Below are 23,884 nucleotides of genomic sequence, written 5' to 3'. Positions count from 1 at the left end.
CACAGATTTCTTTTATTATTTCTAAAAGAATTCATTAATTATCAATGTATGTACGTCTCAATTTTTGTACTCAGAACAACTTGACTGTTCTCTATGTCAATTTGCCCTCTTTTAAATAATTAAAAAAAATTATATATGAAATGAGAATGAAATTAAACTATAAAATATAAAACATATGATTGAGGCTCTCAACAAGAGCAACATACACATCATCATCATCATCATCATCATCAACATGCCTAAGTGTTAAGCATAATTAAACTATTTTTTATTGCGTAATTTTTTCCAGATGATTAGCATGTTTTTCAATTAAAACTGAGTGATTTAAATGAATGAAGTGTTTCATAAGTGTTGTTCTGTAAGTGTCAAATTAAAAATACTAAATCACATCGCACAAATGTTTATGATTCATAAAGCATGTGGAGTTGACAAGAAATGTTCTGTGTTAAGGCATTTCTAGTAAACTTTTTTATTGTAGCGATTTTTTTAGAATTCTTTGTGAGTTTAAAGACGTTTTTTTGGTTTTTTATGGAACGACATTCTCAATTTGAACTAAAATATGATCAACATCCTGAATATCATGAAGGGAATTAGGATCTTGGGCATTAAAACAAATGTTCTTCAAATCAGAATCATCCTAAAGACAAGGTTAAGTAAATGGAATATGTATCAAAGCTCGAAGTCGACTCAAATTCGATGTGTAGTCGAGTCGACTTGGTTTAACTTTTCCATGCAAATTTCGAGTCGACATCGAGTTTTGCTAAGAATCTTTGATTTAAATTCATCATCTGATCTTCATTATACCTTGCCATAGGATGAAGTGTCTGCCTATGATTGTCGTTGTTAGTTCAGTCCTTTTTGCATTCAGCTGCTTCATTTGTATATGTTGGGTTCGGATATGGTAAAATGTAAAACTTGCCATTCCTATCCTGATTGTGGAACTGCCACTCTTTAGGCAGGGTCAGGATAGGATTTTAATTTGCCGTTTCTAGAACTTATACCAGTATAGAGCTCAGTCATCACAAGAAGGTATGTCCTTGACATTTCATCAGCTTTGAAGACAGAGTTCAGCTTCCCCAATTCTCAAATCTATATCAAAATCCAAGATTTTACTCAATTTTCCTTTAAATAATCAAAAAAGTAAGACAAAGCACTTGACAATAATCCACAATCATCCATCAAATCATGCTAAATTCGCACCAGAAACTCATATCTGAAAAAAATTATTGCCTCTCTTAACAGAACTGAAAATAATCAAGTTAAAGTACTTATTTCCAGATGGCAGATTGCAACATATAAGAAATCAAAAAAAGAAGAATGAAAAACATAAGGCTTTTATGCATTTTAAAGTCCTAAGTATATGACTTTATTCAAAAAAAAAATTTGTTGTTGTGAAAAAGAATAGAATTATAAAATATAATTATTCAAAAGAATTTTTTTCAGCTAATACTTCCATTTTTTATCCATAAATTGGAACCAATTTTTTCTTTTATTTTCTTCAACTACATTTCAAACTAGATACGAAAAGGTCTTTAAGTTTAGAATTTTTCGTTTCAAATTTAGAATTTTTTAGTTTTTTGAGTTGTGAAAAATTGAAAATTTTTAAATTTTTTAGATTTTAATGTTGAAAACTTTAAAATTTCAAATTTCAATCCTTAAATTTTAAATTTTAAATTTAAAGTTTAAATTTTTGCATATTTTGAAAAATTGCATTTTAAAAATTTGAAATATTGAATTTCAATTTGAATTAAATTTTTAAAATTTTTGACAGAATTTCAATTGAAATTTATAAATTTTCAATTTTACAAAACTCAAATTTAACTTTATTTGTTCCCATAATAAAATAATCTACAAATATTGATCCTTCAATTTCAAATTTTCCTTAGTCAAAATTATACTTTTGACTAAATATTTACAAAAAAATGTTTTTTTCTTAATTTTCTAAAATCCTTAAAATCTATGATTGATATTTTTAAATTGCACCATTCCAGCCCGAGTAATAAACTTACAAATAATTTACAAACTAGCAAAATTGTAATAAATTCTTAAAAATTATTGCATTTGAGTTTATTACAGTTTCAATATGCAAATAATCTCATTTAAGTATAATAAGTACGGATTAGCAAAAAAGGTTACGAATTTTTTCTACTCACAAATAAAATACATTTTAACTTATTTTGAAAAAGAATTTCAATCACAGTAAAAACTAATTTTTGACCCTCTCATTTGATTGATGGTGGAATAAAGGATGGAAATTTGAAAATTGTTTAAATAAAATTTAAAAAAATTCAAAAATTTGAAAAGTTTAATATTTTTAAAAAAAATTATGAAAAGTTATAAAAAAAGTTTAATTTTCGACAAATAGTCGGTTTAAATTTCATTTTTAATATCAAATTTCGATAAATTTCAAAATTTGTACAATTTATTTCAAAGTTTCAATCTTAAATTCTCAATTTTAAAAGATTCTTATATTTGAAAATATCTATATTAATTTCAAAAAATCCTTCAAATTTCCATCCATTATCCCAAATATATATCAAACAGTTTCATACAATATCTTTAGGGTAGTCAAAAATTTATCATGTTTTTTTCAATTTCTTTGGTTAATTTGACCTGATACTATAAATTTTCTAATAAATTCTATTAGGTAATTCCAAGACATATACAATCAGAATTTAAAAAATTTATAGGTTATGTAAATCTTCAGATCTGTTAAATACTCTTTATCCATATCATAAATTTCCATATTTTGTGCTTTCCATAGATTTATTGATATTTTATCGATTGTATATGCCTTGCTTACTATTAAACAGTGTGGAGCTTCAATAAGAAAAAGTTATGTGTTGTGTAAAAAAAGTGTAATGAATAGAGAGAGAAAAAAAGTATAAACAGCAAATTAATAATTAATTAAAAAAGTCTAACAGTCTTCAATGTAAATTATGAGAAAAAAATGAACAAAAAATTATTACAAAAATTCCTACTCGATCTTTTCGAGTGACTTTAGCGCATTTTTGTAGGAGCCATCAGTAATTGACAAAATATACGCAAATCAATTTGAATTTCCCAATAAATTAATAAAAGTTACAGGATTTTATCATATAACGGCTATTTTAAGTTTGAATTTTCTGAAAGCAACGCTTTAAAAATGTTTTTCTTTTGCATATTAAACAAAAAATCATTAATTACCGCGCAAATAGATGATTTTAGGCTTCCAGACCAATCAATATCGCAATAACTCGATGGCACAAAGATTATGTTTCAAACTAGAGCTCTCTACGAGGTCTGGTTGCCGAGATCTCGTCCCTAACCCAGCTAACCAAGCAAAGTGTATTATTTAGCGCACCTTTTACTCAAAAATGCACTAAAACAAGAAGAAAAATGCTTCGCGAAAAAGAAAATTTTTCATTTCACTTCATTTACTTTATATCTTTCGACCGACTAGTAAGCTCGTCACATGTTTCATAAAATGAAAAATTATTTTACTTGATTATAATGCAAAAGAAATTAAAAAAAAAGAAATGTGTAAAATAATATTATTTATGTTCATATGTTCGCAGCTTGCTCACTTACATACTGAAATGATACAGGAGTACATAAATTTTGGTCACATTGTTGCTCTATTAAAAATGATGAAACAGACCGAATAACACTTATTCGATTTTCTATTATTGGATTACCACAACCAGACAACTCAAGTTCCTGTCGTGGCTTTAATGTTATAAATGTCTTCTTCTCGCCATTCTCAATGTGATTTTGAATTCTGTCTTCAAATATTGACTTAATTTTTTCTTTTACAAATGCACTTTGTTGATTTTTTAAAATCATTTCTTGTGACTTTTCCGATGAATTTTTACTGTTGTCAAAATTTTGTGAATCTTTACGTCCTTTACCACTTCGTTTTTGCTTCACTTTACCTTCTGTCTTATTTTTCATACATGATGACTCTTCATGCTTATAAAGATAACTTTTTAATGCAAATCTCTTTCCACAGGCATTGCAGCTATGTGGCTGTTTAAAATAAATAAAAAAATACAAGAAGAAGACATTAGACATTTTTTTTTTAATGGAAGGGGGATGTGAAGAGATAAACAAAATTTTGTATAGACTTAAAAACTTCCGGTGTCTCTTACGAATCGGATATAATTTTCATAACTTCCTTAATATTTTATTTTGTTTTATTAGTACCTTTGTATTAGAATGGGTTTGTACATGTGCTCTTAGGTTACTCTTATCAGCAAAAGCCTTTTGACATCCATCTTGGTTACATTTGAACGGTTTTTCTCCTGAAATTGGAAGATAAATTGAAAGGTATTTAGTATTTTTTGATTATTTTAATGTCCAAGTACTTGAATTTATTTATAACTAAATTTTAGAAAGTTTCTGAGATGAAATTTGGTATGATCGGAATCAATATGTTGCAACAAAGATACTAAGCATCATCATCAGAGCTAAGTAGGGAGCCAAGTGATGTTCATAATCGAATTGGCATACTGCTGTTTCGTCGACGGAGTGGCATATGTGAATCTGTGTCTATTGAACAATATGCTTGTTGTAAAATTAATACCCGAATAGCACAAGTTGACTAATAGGACCTAAATCTGACACGTGGCTAGCATGATTCTGGAATGGTTGCGGATTTAAACCAAATGTGGCTCAATGTCAGAGTCATACCGGCTTGGGATCAGATTTTTAATCAATTAACCGATTTGTAGCTAGTCGGAATACTTAATGATCAAAATACTTTAGATTTGGTAGGAATTGAACCCGTCACATCACTTGAATTACTTTAACGTATTACAACCAGCTTCTCAGTTAAGAAATGCTTTGATTTGAGATGGCATATTTACGAACATATTCCAGATTGTAATCCAGTGGTGGGCAACCGTTTATTTTTTTACATGACACCCCTTGGTGGTAAGCTTAGACGGTAACCAAACACGATATATTGTTCACGGGATTTCCAATTATTTTTGCCGGCATACTAGCATGTTATATAGTATGCACACTTGTGTGCCGCAAACACACATGTTGCCCACCACTGCTCTACTCAGAATCAATGAGACATGCTTGAATCATACTCAAAAAAATTTCAAAATTATTTCACCACATTTTAAAAATGTTCACATTTTCTCGAAATAACCAACTGATTTTACACCTAATTTTTTCTACAATCATGCATGAATCAGCCTTATCCTTTTAAAAAATAATTTATTTCAATAAACAAAACTAACCTATTCAAAAAAAGAGAGAATCTAGCTCAAAAATTCGATTCGCAGTTTACATTATAAATTACATCGACGAAAGACATGCTGGGATATTTGATCAAATCGATAGCAATTTTTCACCACAAAACTCAGAATGTGACTTGACTTGCATCTTTATAATTATGTTCACAAATGTCTAAGTCTGTAAATTATAAAAATCCTCAAACATTTTAATCGACAATCAAAATTTTTCCTTCATCTTTAATTTTACATGCCTGCCAATAAATCTACAAAAGCATCTAGACCGCCGATCACATTAAAATTCCGATCATTAACCGAACATTGAGTATGAAAAAAAAAACCACTGACTCTCATCTATTTTCAAACATAATTAAGTATTCCGCCTACCTGTATGTGTTCGAATGTGTCCTTGAAGTAGCCATGGACGTGAAAATGATTTTCCACAATGTGGACATTGACAGTTCTGATTATGCGTTCTAACATGCATACTAAATGCCGGCATTGAGACATAAACTTTACCACAAATTTGACAACGTCGGGCCTTTTTATCTTGTAATGATCTGTGTGTCTGTCGATGACGTGCTAAGTTTGAACCTAAATAGAAAAAATGTGAGAATATAAAAAAAGGTCAATGATTAATGCCAAACAACACAACATATAGTCAGATGATGACATACTTGTTGAATATTTCTTTCCACATTCAGGACACATGTGATCATCACTTTTATTATCAGAATTTGAATCATGATTTTCATTTAAACATCCATCAGGCGAAAATTTTTCATCCTTTATCTCGTCAGTTTGATCAATTGACTTATTAAGTGTCTCAATATCACATGATGTGTCTTTAAAATTTTGTATAATGTAAGGTGGTCGTTGACACTCAAAATGAAATTCATATTCACTCTCCGTCGATGATTGTTTAAATGATCGTTGCTTTTTTCTATCAAACACTTTGTGTGAATAACTCAAAAGGCTTTTAGTTGAGTCATCATCACAATCTGATGAAACAGATGAGCAGGAAGATGATAGAAATGCATAAGTCTTGGGTGAAACTGATGATGGTGAATTCTCATTTAATATTTGATTATTATTTCTATGATTTGTATAATTTAAATTTTCGTAAAGCGTTTCCTGATCTTTAAAATTTTCCCAATTATTTTTCCATTTCTTTTTTGTTGACTCGTAGCTATTGTTCTTCTCATTGTAATGCGACAGTACACGAATATTTTCCATCTCATTTCTATCACGATTATCGTGACAATTTTCTGACTTATTTATGTAGTTTCTGATTTCATTTATGTCAGTTGTACTCAGCTTGCCAGCTATCAATGTCACTTCCGCAAGTTGTGTAAGATTAAAAAATTCTTCTGGTACTGTTTGTGGTTGGAGTTCTTGAACCATTTCCACTTAATTTATGATTGTAGTTTTTTCTTGTTTCTGTGGATCTGGAATTGATAAAAAAAATTGTTGAAGTCTTTCCTAAAAACATTTCCGTTTCAAATGAAATTTTTTAATGAATCACAACGTGAACTTAGAGAAATTACTAATAACAAAGAGCCAGACTCGCTATCGTACGTGGAAATGAAGAAAATTAGTGAAAATAAGAGTGTGAATGAAAAGATCATTGAGAATTTCTAGGAAGTGAAAATTTCGGAATGTTTTACGACGCTCTTATTTTCACATTGGAAATTAATTGAGTCAGAAAATTTTCCCTCTTTTTTCCTCTAATTGAGATGTCAAAAGTTGTGAAATTAATTATTTTGAAATGATATAAATTTTATAGCAGGAACATTTCCGTCGATTTTCATTTGTTTCTAAGACGCATTTTGTTATTGTCTGGCACTTTGTTTTCAATTTTCTATAAAATTCCGCATTTTATTGCTTTAAATTAAACTTTTGACTTTTAACGACGTTTGAGATTTTAGATTTAATTAATTACTTTAATTACAAATTTTAACTTTTAACGACTTTTGGGATTTCAAAGTTAATTCCGATCAAAGATGGCGATTAATTTTTTTTCTCACTTCAAAAAGTTTTTCACAAATTTATCAAGATTTACGCAAAATATCATGAATATTATTTGTTTATCTTCATCAAAGGCATGGCAAACATCTAATTCACATTCTCTGATAAAATTAGACGCAAAAGAAATCAGGTCAAAATCAAAATTCAAACAAATTTTTCGAATGAGAATAATTGTTTTAACATTTTTATCGCTTTTTAAGCTCTAATTTATGAGCCACTGTACAAATATTCTCAATAAATAAACCAGCACTAAATGACAAAGCACTTTGTTGGGATAAATCAAGTGAAAAGCTATGATCACCATTATAAAGGTGAGAAAAGCGAAATTTTCTATAAATCCGGATAGTTATTAAGCATTAATAGGTAAGGAAATATTAGCATCTGTATACATGACACTAGAGGCAAAAAAAATCTTTTACTGGCGCACGTCCAAAGCGCAAAAAACTCTTATTTTTTTTACTTGATGACGCACTAATCACAATCAGCTTGTTTTCACCTATTCAGAATGAAAATAATTTTTTTCCGTGTTTTCTCTCCGACATGTATGAAATGTGAATCGTTTCACAGGTTTTCCTTATTACACTCATATTTTGTATCGAAAAGAAATATTTCGCATGGTCGAGAGCGGATTGAATGCCTGCCTCAATTTTTTTGTATGTCCGTCAAGGAAGAAAGAAAGCAAAATTTTTTTTTGTTGCTCCCATCCGAAATTGAAAAAATATTTTGAAAATTTTATTTTTATTGATCACTCGTGTATGCAAAAAGAATTTTTTATCGGTACCACTGACAATGTCGGTGCTCAAAAAAAAGAAGACGAAACAATATACAGAAATGAAAATTTGTGTTGATGATCCACATAAAGTTATGAGTTCATTGTCGGGAATGTTAATAATTTTTCATTCTCATATTGACCATCTGGGAAATTTGATCGCACACAAGGACGTGATTAAGCATTTTTTTTCATTTGTTCTGTTCCTCTCATCTCAGATCGCATTAAATTTTATTTTTGTTGTTTTTCCGCCATATTTTTCTTTACTGCGTCAATTAAAAAACCTGATTTTCTTTTCTCTCAAATGCCGATCGTATTGCACTTAATGTTCATTACAGGCACAAGTAAAGTTTATGACAAAATTACGTTCATCACCTTGCAAACACAACAAAAAAAAAGTCACTTAATTGCCTCCAAAAGAATTTTCACTTTTTTATCTTGTTACTTCTTGAATTTTAAAATAAGGACTGTGTGTACACTTCACAGATGATCCAATAAACGAAAATGTTCAATTAATTTTGTTTACACAAGAATTTTTCATCGGCAAATATTCTCAATTCCTCTCTCACGTTTCATTTTTCCTTATTTTTTTTCTTTTCTTTTCTTTTATTCATTCACGAATCACTAAACTCTCTTTTAATATTATATATATTTTCATTAGCTCGTGTCAAAACGTTGTTAATCCTTGAAGAGTTTGAGTAAAACTGAGGAAAATTTTAAAGAAATCTTCGGCTTTTCTACATTCAAATACACCAATGTATAAATTCTTTTTTGTTTAAGAAATGAAAACACACAAAAAAAAATAATTTTGTTCTTTTCTCCCATATTGTGCTCGCGTGTGTCGATGATCATTCAACCCCCTTCTGAACGAAGCATGCATACACATTTTGTTGTATATATAAGATGCTGCTATATTTAAAAGAAAAAAAAATCATTTTTACTCACCGAACGCGCTCCCGTGTTGTTTGTCTCGTACATATATGTGTTTTTACTTCTTTTCTTTAATTTTTTTTAATGATCTCACACACTGAGCGGCGAGAAGTGCCGATTGAGATTGATAATAAATGTGAATGTTCTTTCGAGTTCTATCGGATCTAGCAAAAGCATTTTCATCAGCGAGGCATGCACGAGAAGGGGAAAATGCTTTTCTTTTTACTCTATTTCACTTTCATTATGATCAACATCATCAACAATACATAAAATGCCGGAAAATGTATTTTTTCTGTTTTCTTCAATGTGTTTATTAAAAATAACATATACAAAGGTATATGCACAGTGCAATATGCTGTTGATGCTGCTTCTTTTCTGTTTTCTGAGAAAAAGACCACCGATAGAAAAAAATCATCGATTGATTGAGTAACATTGTTTATAAATGAAACATAATTAATTTTACATTGCATCAGAACATTTTTTAATTATTGAGGAAATTGATGGTAATGTTTTGGGGAAAATTTCCTCACTGCAACTTGCATGCAAGTTACATTACGCTAGAGGAAAAGGCAGTTTTAATGCATTTTTGGATAATTTTCACTTACAATTTCACTTTGATCGGTTGGCTGGGTGAGTTTAGGACAAGATCTCCGCAACCACACATCGCAGGAGTCTCGGATTTGAAGCATTAGCTCCGTCTTATTGAGTTACTGGCTTATTGCTTGTTCTGGTAGCTTAACACTATCTTTTTACACGTTAATTAATGAATTTTCATTTAATAAACAAAAATAATTTTTTTAAAGCGTTGCTTCTAGTAATTTTCAAATTTTTGATCATCTGTAAGAAATTTTGAATTCTAAAAACCCGTTAAATTTTAAAATTTTTGTGATAAAATACTGATCGCTGCAACAAAAATGCGCTCAAGTCCCTCAACAACACGAAGACTTTCAGCATTTTTTGTTTAAATTTATTTTTAGATCGATTAAATATTGATGCTGTAAATTAAACAATTTGTTGTTTGATAAATTAAGTGTAAAATTTCAAATTGAATTTTTCTTCTTCGTCTGCCTTTTTCACTCTCTTCTTTCTTTCCCTTTTGGCAAGTGGGAAACAACATGTTGGAAAAATAAGATTCTGTTTGTTTCGAGTGAAATTTTTCCATTATTGAGGTGTTTTTTTGGCTTAAAAACTAGTTTATCATAAATCGATTCTGACGTAAAATGAGGAAAAATATTTACGGTGAAAATTTTGTTTCTGTTGACTTGCTACGGTGTTCATGAAAAAGGTGATCACTGATCTTTCAGAGATTGTGAAAGTTTATGAAGAATTAGGAAAATTTTCGGTACATTTGAATGAGTTTAATGTACTCATTAACACTCGTAAATCTGTCGAACTTAGTGATAGAGGAGGAAATTTTCACTCGAAATGAAAATGAAATAATTTTGAGCTGGATTTTTGAAAGTCTACATTTCGAAGCGTGACAATATGGACAGATTCTTGTTGGATGTTTTGGAACAGATTTATATTGAAGAAAATCGAATTTAGGCTTTCGAGACACGTGATCATTGTAAATAAAGCTAATCAGGGACAAAAGGAGTTGATCGATCTTTAGCCTTTTCCAATCATCGAGTAGCATATTGTAGTCGATAAAGTACTGACTCTTCACAATTCTAACCGTTAAATGGCGTAAAAACGCTAGACAACTTTAAAAACATTGCAATAATCGGCTAAGCCTATTAATCCAAATTATTTGTGCAGTCAACCCGAAATTGAATCGAATTTTCCACCCAAAACCTTTCAAACTCATCTAAATTTCAAGCAAAACTTTCCATCCACAGCGAAAACACTTCTTTGTGGATTTTACTAAACCAAAATATTAAGTAAGCAACCACACCACATTAAATTCTATTTCCAAATCAAAATCAACAAATTAATCTGGATAATAGCCAGAAAAAGAAAAAAATCACTGATTATCGTACATAAATTACATTAAGCAATGCTAAACATGAATCATATGGGATTTACAACAAAATTACAGTTCCATATGATCGTCAAGGACATCCCTAAACAAAAATATTTCCCGAAACATTTAAATCACTCACACATACAGTCACTTAAGTTACGTTTGAATGATTTACAACACATTTTAAAATAACATAAACATAATTTTTAAACTATTTTAGTTTTAAATCCTTGAAATGAGTCAATGTTGTTCGGGTAATTGACCTCTTTTGTTTGAGGACATGTGATTGCTGTATCCAAATGTGTTGAGACAATTCTTATTCGATCACATGATTTATTTACATTCTATTGAGGATTTTTAAATTGTATTTTTAAGTAGAAAGTGAAAAAGTCTGATCGTAGAAGGCAATGATGAAGATTTGTTGTAGAAATTTAGTTTTTCAATGGATTTTGTGATTGTTTTGGATGATTTTGAAGACTTTTAAGGACTATCCAATGCTAAAGGTTCAAATCAAACTGTCGGATTGTTAATAACAAAGCAGGATTTGATAAATGAAATGTTTATTCTACGAAGTTCAAAATCAGACTAAAATGTTTACATGAAGGGGTCATCAACTTAAAAAGGGGAGAAACAACTAATTACAGTGTCAAATATAATTCAAATATTAAACGACAGTTGGCATATTCTCAACACAATCAAAGTAAATTCTCAACTTCTAAATTATTGTTTATTATTATTAATTACACAACATGTCCTAAAATTTCACATTAATTGCCAACAAAATTACATAACAATAAGTTTTCCTCAGTCTGTGTACCATTAATTTCACGCACTGTCATCATTTTCACCTAGAAAAACTATAATTCTGACAAATGACTTTCTTTACACTATTCATCTATTTCTAAAATGAATGTGATTTCATGTTTAGTAAGAAGAGATTACTCAACTGCAGGATATATTGTCAAAACCTACAAGTTGTGTCAACTCAAGACAAAATGAACTCTTTTTTTGTGTAATTTTTCACAGGAAAAAGAAGAAGAAGTAAAAAGATTCGAGAGACTTTCCGAAGTCTGACACAAGAAAGGTGATGACTGAAATGAGTATTTTGCGTAAAAACGGAATCTTTTGTTGGCAACATAAAGAATTTAATGAATCATAAAAAAAAATTATGAAAAATACTTTATGGGCATTTACCCACGATGCATCAAATTTCTTTGATCCATTTGAGTGAATGAAAAACTTTTTTTTTTCCATCAATAATGATCCGCGCACACAATTGTTGAACACAAAGCGGTTCTGCAGATCATAAAATAATAAAATAAAAAAAAAAGTCGGTAGGGAGAAAAAAGAGAAATGCAAAATAAGATCTACTGCGAATGACACACACTTCCCTTCAATGCACCCATTTTGCTTCTTTATTTGCAATCAGAATTTAACATTCTCTCGTCTGCAGTCATATTATATTTAATTATTTTTCTTTCTTATTTTTCTTTAGCTTATTTTTTGTGTATCAAGTGGATGATAATGTGATTTATTGCTGGCATTTTGGGTGCATTTTGTTGTTTTATTGTAATTATTTAGTGATCTTCTGGATGTTAGTGGTAGATCAGTGGAGAATATTCAGTTTAGAGTCATTTGGAGTCATGTGTCGCAAAGCATGCAATTGTAATCATATGAAATTTACTTATGGAAGCTGCACTGATCAAAATTATTCAAAAACGATAAATGAGATGAGATTGTGCAGTTTTGCAGCTGGAACTGGGTTACTTGCTTACATTTGACTCTATTAGGCATTAGGCTTTCCATCTGATTCTATTGCTGGACTTATCAAAAACCCTAACATACAAAAAGCATGCTCACAAAAGTAAGTGTACTCCGAATATGATCTTTGTCTGTTAGGGAAATTTTGAACAAATTATCCCTTTTTGCATCTAACTGACATTCTCTTAGACCCGTCATACATCAAGTTACTGTTCCTGGGTTATGACTTCTAAATTGATCATTATGTCTCTAAGATTGTAAGAATTATTAATAAAGAATGAAATTCTTAGGATTTCTCGATAAAGTTCGCATTCAAGGACATATCGGGCCCCTCCTTAGTCCATTTCCGGTTGGACCCCAATTCCAGTAGATTCTCACTCCCTCCCTGAGTCTCAAGTTCAGAATTTCGGATTTTCGAGAAATCGTCGATAGGACAATAATTCAGCACATCATCGATCACGCTTAATGAATTAATCACAAAAGTCGTCCAAATAAAATAAATATTCACTTGTTTGTACTTCTCACATACCCCCCATCGTAAATTTTCAAACAAGTCATTCCTCAACAGAAAAATATTTGACACACAAAAATTACTTTACCGAATTTCATCATCACAAACAAATTCTGAAATATGACACTGTTCCATACAACGCGAAAAAAAAATGCGCGTAAAGTCATCCTCGATTCCTCAACGAAATTCATTAATTTCTTTCCTTGTAAGTTTAAAAATAAATTTTACTTCTTTTGTGAACTCATTTTTCTTTAATTTTCCATCAAATTAGGGAACAGTTTTTTTTGAGTGGTATAAAAGACACATGCATCAAGTCATTAAGTAGGGAATAAAAATTGACAATCCTAAGTGGGAGATCACTATCAGACGATCACATAGCAATGGATAATGATAAAAATATAATAATACACACATTTCGAATGTCTTATGCAGGAGCATTAAGACAATTTCCTCCTTCATTTGAGTTCATTTTACTCTCGTTTTTTCTTTCTTTTTTAGGAATGAAACATCTGTTTCACAGCAAACAGCACCAGCAGCAGGCGAGTAATGTTTAGTGATTTATTTTCATTGCAATTTCATACGAAAGAATGTGTTTTGTGTGCAGAACATTGAGTGAGAAGTTTAGTCTACAAATCTGACTCAATTCAAATGTAATTTATTTTAAAACATAAAAATGTCACTGTCTTGTTTTTTGCCGGCTGTATGGTACGAAAATATATATTTTAAATCTGGTTGCGATCCAGAGTTGGGTGTGAAATTTTTATGATATGCCACCTGCATGGATATTAAATTTGGATGATTTGTTGATTTATCATGAATTTCAGGCAATAATTTGCAATTTTTATTAATTTGGAACTGAATCATTGAGTGTCTAATAGCTAGGAAAGGACACGTTGTAGAAATGGCGCTTAGATGTAGAATGTAATGTAGTCTTGACATCTGTTAACTCTGATCTTTGACAGAATCAATAATTTTTCAGAAAATATTCATTTCGGACCACAACAAGGAAATCTTTGGAAATCTTACAATGCTGTATCTCACAAGTATCTCATGATTATTCATATGTATGTATGTGGTTACATTCTTAGCATTGGCATATTACAAGATTGTTGATTCCATTTATTCAGCCAGTTCTTGATTCTAAAGATTTCAGTCGTCTTGACTTTGACAAATTTTTGAGATTTAGATCTTTTTGGCAATTCTTGATCTTTAGAACCTAAATCTAATTCCCAATCAATTTACATCAATACTTACAAAGCCATTTAAGAATATTATCACTTATATTTCCGAGCAGCACAATACGGTGAACCATCATGATGTCTTCAGTGTAATTTAGTGTCTTGCCGTTAAAACAACGACTCAGCGGTGCTCTAGCGAATCACTATTCTGCCTTCTAAAGCAGTTCTTACACTCAAACTTCAAACACAGACAAAAGCATCAACATTCCCTGCCATTCCCTTAATCGAATACTCAAAGCCACGGTCACAAACTCAATGCTAATTCATCTATAAATCATGAAAATGTATAACAATCAGTTGCTATGTCCACACACCCTTAAAAACATCACAACTCTGTCTCTATTCCCTTTTATTTCAAATAGATCAACACTTTCGCTTTTGTAAAAGCATTGAAAGATTGATGAAGATTATAATTCGACATAACGACATGAGTTTGTCTCATTACGATTAGTGATCCGCGCTTCTTTTGTCAAAAAAAAGACCGAAAATGAAAATTTTAGAGAGAAAAAAACTAATTTATTTTTCTCGGAACAATATGTCAGAGAAATTGCTAGTATTTAGTTGCTGTGGTTGAGGAGAAAGCACGTAAAGAATTATAAAAATAGAGGAAAAAAATGAAAATATTGACAGAATAAACTTATTTTCCTTGCTTATATTTTTTGAAGATCAAGTTGAAAGGTTGTGAAATGAAACGCAAGATGTTTCAGGAAAGAATTGAGACTATTCAGACTCTCCTTCACTTGGCAAGCGTCAGCATTTTGTTCCACCTGTTTTTTTCTTCGAATATATTTTATTTTAATAAGTAAGAAATATAACCGGATGGAAGTATATGAATGTGCACAATGACAGAAAATATTAAATAAAAATCTCAATAAAATTACATTTTTTACTGCACATATGAGCGTCTCAAGGGGAAATAAAATAAAAAAAAACATGAAGTAAATAAAAATGTGGTGACATTCACAATCACAGCATCCTTCTGATCATATACGAGAACACAAAACTTGTATATATCATCTCGTACTACATGTTGACAAAAAAAAAAGGAAGAAGATTTTTGAAATCAAAAGCGCATTTTGTGTTACGTCAAAAATGAGAGATTTAGTATACAAACAATTTTTCATTTGGATGTTCTTTTGATGTAGGTCTTTGATATTTTTTCGGGAAATTCAAGTTTATGAGTTCATTGAACTTCCCACTTGTCATTTACAAGATCTCTAAAATTGTGCCAAAAATCTATGTCAATCACAATCTGTAACTTCCCATTTATCATCCTTAAATGTCAATTCTAATCGATTTTACATCCATAAATTATTTTGAAATTTCCACTTAAAATTAAGTGATAATTGAATAATTACCAATAACCCAACTACGTGCTCATTTGAATAAACTATGTAAAATCAAGAAATTGGAACAAAATCTACGAAAAAAACTTAAAAATAGAATCAATAACCCAATTAAACAAATTCCTATTCCTTCGCATCATGACGTGATTCATATTCACAAACATGAGGTCTGATAACAAATAAACAGAAAGAAATAGTAAGTGATATGTGAGATTAGAGCGCGCAAAATATATGTATGTGAATTACTTTACTGAATTTGGGTCAATCTTGACACTCGACTCGCGATCAGACTCACAGATGATAAGTTTTATTAGAGTGGATTTGAATGTGTTTAGTGTATGTAAAGATTTATTCGTCTAGATCGGCTACTTGAAAATTTGTTGGAAATGGATTGAAAATTGGTGGTTGAGACATTATTTTGATGAAATGATCTTTATGGGAAGTCGGTGGAATTCCGATGAATAATTTCGTGAGAATTGTTTTTAGTATGATTATTTTGGGAATCACTTTTCGTAATTCTGGTGAATATTTCATATTTTTAGAGAATTTCTTAATGAAATGCCAGCGAACATGACCTTCGAATTGTTTTTGCTAAATTGTTCTAAATAACCACTTGTAAGTCATTTCTATAATAAGTTGTTACATATTTTTGAGGAATAATGGATTAGAATCATTATAGAATAGACAATAAATGAAGTAAACATGATTGTTCTTTCCTGATCACTCGTAGGATTGAATATTTGAGTTTTGTTTTAAATTTTGAAGCAAAGCTTCATTGAGTTCTGAAATTTTAAAGCAAAAATGTTTAAAATTCAAAATCAAAGCGTCAATTAGTTCAAAATGTTGAAGCAACGCGTCAATTAGTTCAAAATATTACAGTAACGCGTCAATTTATGACAAAAATTAAAGAAATGCTTCAATCTAAATAAGACCTAAGTTGACTTGTCCATACAAACTCCAAGTAGACTTCGAGCTCTGATTATTAGTTCCTATTTATCTACTGAGAATTGTTGGGCTTTTTTGTTAACGTTTCAGTTAGTGTCATTACAATCACTAAGACATCCTTATAATCCTGCGAACTATGGCTTTAATAAAGTCACGAGAATCATAAATATCTAATTCCATTACTCGACCTAGACAGTCAATTCAGACTCAAACACAAAATACGAACACAAAACTCTTACTCATAAGCGAAAATGCGAATATTAACGGAGAAAAAAATTAACACGAGACATATTGCTTCATTTAATTTGCATTTTCTTTCTTCTTGAACTCCTTCATCATGTATCACCATACATCTGCATTTTTCTCCATCAGTAAGAATCAAACCAAATGTTCTTTTTTTTGCAAGGAAAAAAAAAAGAAATTCATCAACGAAAAAGTCGCTCGCCTTTCTTCACATTTTATAGAAAATAAGGCAGTGGATTCCAAACTTTTTTGGACCAAAGGACATCTGCCTTAACAGCACACAGCATGCGATTCATGGCATTTCACAAGTGTGCCATGAAACAAAGTTTGGACAACACTGAATTAAGGGAATGAAAATAATCGGAATGAAGTAAAAAAAATTCTTTGATTTATTGAGAATATGTGTCACTAAATGAAGTAAGTAGACAATTTATGGTTTAGCACGATTTCTGAGTGTGCAAGGAATGTTCACTAATAATTTATATTTCTAGATGCACCCGCCAAATGTTGCTGATGATATTAAATAGTCATGCTGAGTAGACTGAAAAAAATCATATAAATTTTCAAAAAATGTTGGAAGTCCTCGTTCCTGCAGAGTAACTTCAGCGCAATTTTGTAGAAGCAATTAGAAATGGGTTGATAAATAAAGAAAATAATATTTGTAACGGTTATTCAAAATTCAAATTTCAAAGTCAAATCTTTTCATTTGCAGTCAACTTCAGGTATGTTTACAAATGAAATATAAAGGAATTAAAACCATTAATTATAGAATTAGGAATGAATTCAGGATTTAAGACGATGTGAAGCGCCAACAACTCAATTAAACTGATCTGACAAATCTTATACTAGATTTTGCGGGAGTCGACAAACCAGACAAACTGATTGAATATGCTGCCAAATTCCAGGAATGTGCTAATAAACATAATTTTTAAACCACATGGAGACAAAAAAATTTGTTTTATTACCATTGCATGTGATAAGTAGGCCATTTCTCGGGTGGTCATAAACGACTCGATCTCAAGTGACGGCGATGAGTGAACAAATCTGTGAATCTTCAATATTTCTTTTTGTGTGGATTGATTCACATCTGATAACAATTTTAATTTGAAACATCCCGAAAATATTCATTCGAGAAAGAAAGAAAAAAAAAATCTGAGAGGAAAAACACTTGTTTCATTATACGCAGCAGAGAGGCGAGATATTAAAAACATCTTAAATGAAAAAAAAATAATATAATTCGGCCACTTTTCTGAATCAGTCAGCAGAGCAGCGAAAAAAAAAATATTTAATAGCTTTTTTAGAGGAATGACTTGATGATCAGTGTGACGTCATTCGGAAAAATAGAAAAGGAGATGAGTTCAATAGTCACGAGAGGAAGCGATGAAGTCGTCATTTTTTTTAAAGGTGGAAACTTTTGGGGGCGCATTTTTTTGAACTCAATTGAACTTGCTTTTGTTTAGTGATGTGAGGATTGTAAGAAAGTAAGGTTTTATTTTTAAAATTTTCGAGAACACTTTACAATTGAAATGAAAAACTCAAATCTTAGCTTCCGGGAAATACGATACATAAATTTCAGGCAAAGATCAAGTGTTGACGGCTGTTGTGTTGGTAAACCACTTTTTGAGTTACTAAATTTGAGGTATATTTCTGAAGTATCTGATCTATATTATGTGTAAATCAGATGAATTTAAATTTAGAAAAATTAAGTTCAATGCAAAATGATGATCTCAAGATGAAGTTTAGCTAAAAGACACCTTCCACTGCTAGTCTAAATCATATTCTTAAAGCGAAGTTAACGTAATATTCTCACAAGACGCAATATTCCCTATTTGACAATCATACGTAGTTCAAAATCTATTCGGCCTACAAACTAGATGAACAGCCTCCAACTGGATCTCTACGAATCCATTAAGTATCGATTTATTACAGGTTTCTTCATTTACTTTGCGATCCTTGAATTGCAAATGTTCGATGCAGTTGAAATCACCTTGATTTTTGCATGCCGTCGAGAAAACTTGAGCAGATGTAGTCGAAGTCGACTACATTTTTGTATAAGATTGGCTCAACTTGATCGACTTATCCTTACTTAATCCGAGTCGACTTTGAGTTCTGGTTTGATGTTTCAAAAGACAAATTGATCACAGATTCTGGATTTAGCTATCTTCAATCACAAACCGGCTTTCACAGCCTTTTAAATGGCTTCAAAATTAACAAAACTCTAAAGAACTTCATTGTTATTGTCAATTGGCAAAGCGCAGTCATTGATAGAGCTAGCTTTAGGCTAAGAGAGTCCATGAATCACAGTTGATCAATATAGCCAGCTTAGTAACTAAAGAACTTCTGAGTTGAACTGCAATAATATCTCGAACCATCTTGAACTATGTGTAATGCAATTCCTCATTACCCAACAATGACAGCTGATTTTCAATATGAAATATAGCAACGATTGCAACTTTGTTTGCGACATGTACTTGTCTAAGTAGACAAAGAATTTTAAGCCTAACTCATGTTCACATGTGTGGCAGGAATCAAACAAAATAGAACTTACTGATGCATATTTTCAAACGCATTAAAAAATCTTGTAATAATTCCTAACATCCGTCAAGCAATAAATAAACTAGAAGGAGATCAGTTTGTTATTTATTGAGTTCCTCTGACATTTTGATGATTCATAGTTAAATGCTGATTTGGTGGTCATAGGAATTAGAATTTTAAGTGAGTTTTGGAACAGGTATTCTCAGTAGACAGTCTGTATCTTGAAAAAGTGAGGAAAAATCAGAAAAAAAACTGTTCACCATGAAAAGCCATAGCATGTGGTGGTTAATGAATACTAAACGACTATCCGTGTGATCATCAGTAAGCAGTAAGCACTAAAAATAGTGGAATATGACAGAAACAATGTTTCTAAAAGTAAAAATCTCTCATATTTTAAAATTTAATTGTTTTTGTACAAGAAAATAAGAGAAAAAAAAGTGAAAATTTGTTTTGAAAATGCGATGGAAATACGATGAAGATGGAATAGGAAGAAGAAACAAAAAGGGAAAAGTTTACATCTAGAAATTCCGTTCATTCACCCCAAGATCGTCGTCGTCTTGAAAAAAAATGAAGAAGAACTAAGCATATGAAATGCACACATTTTATAAAAACAACTACCGAAAGATGAGAGGAAGCATGTACAGTGAAAACAACTTAGTTGAGACTTCCGATCCTCGTCTCTTCTTTTTTTCTTTATTTTATGACTTTGCACGAAAGAAATGAAACTTATCTCTGTTTTTCTTCTTTTTTCACGTACACGATAATATATGTAAGTATTAGGGATTCAATATACCAATCCAGTGAGAAACATGTGCTCACTTTCTGTTTATGGCTTATTAAAAATTTCTTTCATTTTTCAAGATTTTTAAACACAAAATTTTAATAAAATGTGTGGTGGATGTTGTTGTTGTTGCTGTTATTATTATTTTGGAATAAGAAGCATATAATTAGTTCCGATCAACGAGTAACGCGTGCCAGATCCCTTTAAATGCAAGGCAAAATTTTGTGTTATTTTAAAAAGGAAATTTCATATCTTTTCCTAGAAATTTAAAGAGCAACATGTTTCTTCAGAGTCATCATCATGATCATGGGCATACGTTATATATAAGATTATGTATATGCACAGTAGCACGAGCTGAGTTAGACAAGAGTTGAATGAATTCTGTCGAAATGCATCAACGCAAAAGAAAATTTATTTTTAAATACACACTTTTTTATTTTGTTATTTTGCACTTACTTTATGCTGCAACATTTTTGCATGCAGTTGGACTTGAAATTTGATGATCAAGTTTATGTCTCGTCTTATTTTGCGGCTGCAACAAAAAAAAATTATTCTTTTTTACTTTTGTGAGTTATAAAAATATCCTGTTTGTGGAAAATGTTTTGTGTAACTCGACATTTTATAAACATTTGAAGCACAACTTGCTTTTAATTCCATTTTAATGCACATTTAAGATCTATTTTCCCTTACTGAAATGTGTGTACTCACATTTATAATAATTTTCCATCTAGACATATTTATAAAAAAAATTGAAATGAAAGTTGGTTGGCGGGGAGTTGTTCGTTAATGAGGTTTGATAAAGGATTAGATATTTAGTGATCCTAACAGGCAATGAGACTTCTAATAGCTACCATAGTGGTCTTTGTGTATCATGAAAGGTTGTTCTTTGCCTGTTAAGTGCTTTTTCACAATCATTAATGATTTCAATTTGTTCAGATCGAGCTGCAATCTAACTAACTCAGTTACTACCAATTCGGAAGGCACTTAATTACTTACTAACTTCGCTGGACGTCTGCGATCAGATTCTTCACTGTCTTATTCAACAACCTCTCTCCAAGAGCTCCCTCAGAGTCCCTCTCGCTATTTGGAAGGTATAGTACGTAGAAAATGGGAAAAATGTGGCCCTAGGCAAGCAGGGTTCTAGTCTGAAGTCGTGTCTAAATTGAGGCAGATTTCATCAAATCTGATCCCAGGTGTGACTCTTACCTGCCTATTCAGTGTATGCTTTGGTCAATTTTTCAATTCTAAGCATGGACCTTCAACGATCAATGATCGTGATCGATGCGATCGAGATCGACAAAATCGATCAAAATCGTTCAAAGATCGATCGATCGAGCGATCGAATCGATCAACTTTTTTGATCGATCGATCAATCGATCATTCGATCAAAAATGGAAAAAATGATCGAATGATCGATGATCGATCGATCATTGAACGATAATGATCGATCGATCTCGATCATTTTTCAATCAATGATCGATCGATCAACTGATCGATCGATCGCAAGTCAAAAAATTGATCGACTGATCGATGATCGATCGATCATTGATCGAAAAATGATCGATCGATCACGATCAATTTTTTTGATCGAGCGATCAAAAAAATGATCGTGATCGAGAATATTTTGATTGTGTAAAAAATCATTGACTTTTGATTCCAATATTTTCCAGGCTGTATTCAAAAGCCCTGCCTTTAAAGATTTTTTTTTCATGCAAAATGCTTTATGGAAGTTTTAAAAAAATGGTTCTTTTGAGTACTGATGTATAAAAATAGGAGTTTTGCTATGCATTAAGATTTGAAAGTTCAGAAAACATTTTTTTCACAAAGATGCATAGTGCATCAACACTCAAAACTATCGTTTTTATTATTTTTCCGATGCACTGTTGAATTTTGAACTGAAAATTGAAAATTCAAATAATTTCTGAATATCGTAATACCAAAAAATCAATGACGGGATTGAAATCCTTAGTTCTTAGTAAGCTTCTAATACTTTTGCAAAATTTTTATGGATTTTCTAATCCATGAGGTTCATAAACGGCTGTTTTCATTTTATATTAGCATCAGTAGATGGAGGAATGGGTTTAGATTGATGTAATAAAAGCGGAAAATTGAAAATTTAAGGAAAATTTAGAAAATTATAACGAAAAATTTTTTTTTGATTTATCGATCAAAAATGTAAAAAAATTCGAGCATGTGATCGAAAATGATCGAAAGATCGTCGATCATTCGATCACTTTTTCCATTTTGTGATCGAATGATCGATGATCGATCGATCAAAGCTGAAAAATGATCGTGATCGATCGATCATTTTCCGATCAAAGATCGATCGATCGCGCGATCGAATCGATCAAAAAATTTTTTGATCGATCGATCAATCGATCAATCGATCAGAAAGTAAAAACAGTGATCGAATGATCGAAGATCGATCGATCATTTTTCGATCAGATCGACGATCACGATCATGATCGATTTTCGATCAATTGAAGGACCCTGATTCTAAGCAGCATTCTCACCTCCCGATTTGGAACCAAATGGCAAAAATCAAGCAAAAACATTTTCTTTTAAAGTCAAGCAGATGGATAAAAAGACATACAGTCTGAAACAGCAATGTTGATAGAAATTACTCGAGGAAGTGGTTTAAGGATTAATAGGTTTGGTCATTTTCTGTAGTTTTTCAAATCAAATAGGAGAATTGAACGACTAATTTGTATTGAAAAGAACGCTAGAGTCCTTAATATCCCAAACTGGCAAATGGTTTCGAAGGATAGTATATCCCTACGCGCGGCAATGGGCCCTCGTGCACCCCAGCCAAGGAAGTAAGTAAGTATGTCTGATTTCCCTCCTACCTGCGAAAAAAGCTATAAAATTTGCGATTTTTTCAGCTCAACAACTTGAATTGAATTTCCACATTTTCCCAACATTTTCCAACCTTCTTCATTCTCAAATATTAAACATCATCGTTGAATGATCCTTCGCAATAGTTACTGTAGATGAAACAGAAATGAATTATACATCCTAGACTAGAAAATCTCTAGGTAAAAGGTGAATAACATTGCAATGAGCTAAAAATGTTTGGCGTCTCACATCTTCTTTTCTCTAATGCGTATGCTGCTATGTCGCTTGCTTATTGCTTAGCTGAATATCACATCTATTTCTCTTTCTTTTATTTTTAATGATTTTTCAAGGGTACTAAAATTTTCTTGGTACATTAGAATTCTGCCTCGTTGATGCTCGAATAAAATGAAGAATGTAGCATATGCTATTTATAAGATCAACAAAATTTTCTTTTTCTACGAAAACAAGAATGCTTGGCAGCATAAAAAAAAAAGACTTTTCATGAGCGGTGGCACAAAAGATCTTTTAATTCAGTTTAGATCCATACCAAAAATAGATATTCTGCCTTTTATTTGATTTGACACTTTAGAATGTCTTGCATCGTCAAGTGATTAATCTACAAGTCGTATTAAATTTATCCAATTAAATTAAAAAGAAAATTTTGCAAGAAAATTGCGCGATTGAGTTTTAAGAACAAGATTCTATCAACAGAATTGATTCATTGTTCCTTGAAAAATTACATTTTAATTTTGTTAAAAATAAAAGAAAAATTTC

At 31.0% G+C, this 23,884-nt stretch overlaps 1 protein-coding gene and 1 long non-coding RNA gene across 4 annotated transcripts; one reads left to right on the top strand and one right to left on the bottom strand.

Moving 5' to 3' along the window:
- Nucleotides 1–1,835: 1,835 nt before the first annotated feature.
- Nucleotides 1,836–8,727, bottom strand: Kah (Kahuli). 2 transcript variants are annotated; one of them, XM_070636582.1, is made up of 5 exons: nt 8,398–8,727; nt 5,903–6,673; nt 5,613–5,819; nt 4,186–4,283; nt 1,836–4,008 (listed from the first exon to the last, which is right to left on the bottom strand). In XM_070636582.1, the coding sequence occupies exons 2-5, from the start codon at nt 6,627–6,629 to the stop codon at nt 3,544–3,546; spliced, it is 1,497 nt and encodes a 498-aa protein (XP_070492683.1). In that variant the 5' UTR covers nt 6,630–6,673; nt 8,398–8,727; the 3' UTR covers nt 1,836–3,543. The 2 variants fall into 2 exon arrangements, with proteins under 2 accessions (XP_070492683.1, XP_070492691.1); XM_070636590.1 differs by lacking the exon at nt 8,398–8,727 and adding an exon at nt 7,726–8,390.
- A 6,286-nt stretch (nt 8,728–15,013) lies between these two features.
- LOC139087895 (uncharacterized) lies at nt 15,014–17,568 on the top strand. Of its 2 annotated transcripts, none has more exons than XR_011544179.1 (3): nt 15,014–15,227; nt 17,089–17,376; nt 17,451–17,568. It is a non-coding gene; the product is annotated as an uncharacterized lncRNA (long non-coding RNA). The 2 variants fall into 2 exon arrangements; XR_011544177.1 differs by lacking the exon at nt 15,014–15,227 and adding an exon at nt 15,781–16,240.
- Nucleotides 17,569–23,884: the final 6,316 nt, after the last annotated feature.

This window comes from Chironomus tepperi, unplaced genomic scaffold (genome assembly GCF_022539635.2).
Source record: "Chironomus tepperi strain 1889 unplaced genomic scaffold, CSIRO-AGI_Ctep_v1 contig_11, whole genome shotgun sequence".
NCBI lineage: Eukaryota > Metazoa > Arthropoda > Insecta > Diptera > Chironomidae > Chironomus > Chironomus tepperi.
The sequence above is the reverse complement of the archived record's forward strand: the minus strand, read 5'-3'. Positions and strand labels throughout refer to the sequence as shown.